At 38.6% G+C, this 3,003-nt stretch overlaps 1 protein-coding gene across 1 annotated transcript in view; it reads left to right on the top strand.

Annotated features, from left to right (window-relative positions):
* LOC116086396 (stefin-3-like) overlaps nt 1-3,003 on the top strand; it is a 4,910-nt gene that overhangs the window by 901 nt on the left and 1,006 nt on the right. Inside the window, exon 2 of the mRNA XM_031364683.1 lies at nt 2,264-2,365. Coding sequence (XP_031220543.1) covers nt 2,264-2,365 — 102 coding nt within the window. The remainder of the gene's footprint in view (nt 1-2,263; nt 2,366-3,003) is intronic.

Raw genomic sequence — 3,003 nt, 5'->3', positions numbered from 1 at the left:
TTCAATAAATATCTTGGAGCATTTTATTTTTGAGGAATATTAAATTTTTATACCTTCATTACAATTGTTGCATGAAGTTGATGTTTTCAACCTTAAATGTGCACGAGTCAACTGTCGAACTAGATAAAATACTGATCTGACTAAAGAGGGCTGGACAGGCCTACATGTCCACATTTCTTCCAGTCCCTGGGAGTAGGGGCACTCCTATTCACAACTTCACTTTCCTGTAGGGTCCGATTACCAGGCATCCTAGAAAGCTTGGAGGATCTCGGGTCTTAAATAGGATGCCAAGGAAAAGCCTTCAATTTCACAATAAGAAGAAAGAGCTAAAAGGACTAACTAAAATACTATGTATAAAAAGTTTTTCAAAAAGTTCCAAACCAGATGAGGTACAGTTGATACTTACGTTGACTGATATAAATTCCACAGAAATGTTCTAGGATCCAGGGCTGTATAGGGAGACAAAAACAAAACAAAACAAAAACAAAAACACAAACAAAACAAAACAAGAAAGAAACAAAACAAAAAACCAAAAAAAAAAAAACAGTTATATGAAACAAAAAATTACTGTAGATTTTCATGATTTTTAATAGTTGAACAACATCTGATTATCTAGAATAACTGTTCTTTTGAAATGGAGGTCTTGCTATTTCTCCAAGTGGTCCACCACTTAGGTTTAGATAAACCTTCTGCCTCTAGCCTCCCAAGCAACAAAGACTACCGAGTGTGTCATCCTGCTGGTGAGGATAATTTTTGAACATAATATTCTCATTACTTCTTTGAGGAGTTCATATATACATAAAACATGCATTGAGCACATAAATTTTAAGTTAGGAAGCTACTGAAGGGGCTTATCATGCTAATGACAACATCTGTCTACCACATCTTCAATGATAAAATTTATTTAGAAATGTTTTCTTGCATCTTCAGACAAGCAGAAGGAGACATAGATATCAGCAAGGTCATCTCACCCTCGAAGGAGCTTTGCTGTTTTAAAACCCTTGATTTCTGTCCCACCTCTCAGTTGACCTTCTAAGCCCCAGGCAGGCAAGGATACATTCCATCCTATGTTTAGATGATGAAAACAAGACTCAAAATGCTTAAGAGTTGTCCTGATAAGAAACCAATCTGTCCTTTCCCACAGCCCAGGTTCAGTACCCTGGGGAGCTTTGCAGGAACCAGAGGGAAGGAATGCAGCAAACTTGCCTTCTCTGTGGAAGCCAGGGCCTCAGGATTAAATCCCTGGGAAAGATGAATAGCTATGAACCATTACATAGGGACATTTCCTGAGTATGTCTTAGGTTTTAATCACCAGGCTACAAACTGTTAAAGCTAAATACAGCACTGAAAGAAACCAGCTCTTCTCCCTCAAATTAACTGTTTAGAGAAAATCAAGATACCTAGGGAATATTATAAAATAAAACTTATCTAATGACTCTTTCAAGATAACAGGTTTAAGACCAAAAAGGAAATTAGGCACTGTTGCCAACCCCTTTACTGTCAGGTGAACAGGTACAGGGGTGTGGCTCAGCTCCCAGATGTCACTCATCTGTCCTGTCTTGCAGGAGACAGCCTGAGGGGACAACTAACACTAAGTGTTGGGAGGCAGAGAAGCAGGCAGAAACCTGTATATTGAAGCACCATTTTCTTGATCACAGCAATAATTACCCTTAAAGAATACCACAGTGTAGATAATACAGAAAGCCCTTGTTAAGACAAAAAATTCAGTCAGGAAAATCTACTCCTCCAAGATTATGATTAGTTGGGTCCCCACACAGTGTCAGGCTGGAGTGGGTCATTGTATCCCTAGAGTGATCTGAAGGAGCCAGAGAAAATCTCCACTAAGTGTCATTTACTTTGTAAACTGATCAAATATAGACACACTATTGGCACACATCATTGCAAGTCATTACTATATTGTTTTTTCTTTGCTTTTATTTGTGTGTGTGTGTGTGTGTGTGTGTGTGTGTGTGTGTGTGTGTGTGTGTGACTGTGTGCATGTTTGGGTCTGTGTGTTTTTATTTTTGAGGCAGGATTCATTTGGTAGCCCCAACTGGCCTGGAACTTTCAATATACATCAAGTTGCTCTTGAATAACATTCTCCTGCCTCAGGCTTCCAAGTTCTGGGATTAGAGACCTCAACAGGCAGCAGAGACTCATCAGCATCTCTGAGGACTCTCTCAGGACCAGGTTCCCAGATTTGCCACTCAGGTAAACTGAGTCAACACTTCCCTAACATCATCTCTCACTTTCTCCTCATAAGGTCAGACCACAGCTTGAAGAGAAAACCAATGAGAAATATGAAAAATTCGAAGCTGTTGAATATAAAGTTCAAGTCGTTGCTGGAAAAAATTACTTCATTAAGGTTAGACATGGCCCTCCCTCAAGTACCGATGCAATTTTTTCCTGTTGCCCCAATTGTAGCTTCATTTTCACCACTGGTCTTTAATAAAGACACTTGAAAGTAGAAGAACCCCAAGTCCATTGGATGACAGGATAGTTACTTTGCTATAGCTTGTGAATACAGAAAGCTTTCTTCAGACCTATCATAAGAAGTCAGTGTGATCACACACACAAGCACACATAAGTACATCATGTACACACACTTTTTGTGTAATGCTCATCAGAGTGACATCTGTAGTGGTAAATTTGGTTATTAGCACTTGGTATAATATTTGATACAATATGTACTGTAGAGCAAAAAACCTTTATTGTTTTGATAAAGAAAAAAAATGGCAATTCTTATCCAGATGATCTCAGTCCCAGGTTCATGCCCAAACACCACTGGGAGTGTTTTCTCAATGGTACTTAGGATTAGTTATTTTTCTTTTAAAGGAGGAAGCTTAGTGTAATTCACAAAGTAGGTTGTAACACAGCAGAGATATGGGGACCATACAGTTCATATTTTCTAAAGCCAATCTGAATTTCTTTTCCTTTAGCATACTATATGCCAAGTTTTCTCCCAACATAGAAGTCAGAAAACAGAATCACCAAAAACACAGG

Source organism: Mastomys coucha, unplaced genomic scaffold (assembly GCF_008632895.1).
Source record: "Mastomys coucha isolate ucsf_1 unplaced genomic scaffold, UCSF_Mcou_1 pScaffold12, whole genome shotgun sequence".
Classification (NCBI taxonomy): domain Eukaryota; kingdom Metazoa; phylum Chordata; class Mammalia; order Rodentia; family Muridae; genus Mastomys; species Mastomys coucha.
The sequence above is the reverse complement of the archived record's forward strand: the minus strand, read 5'-3'. Positions and strand labels throughout refer to the sequence as shown.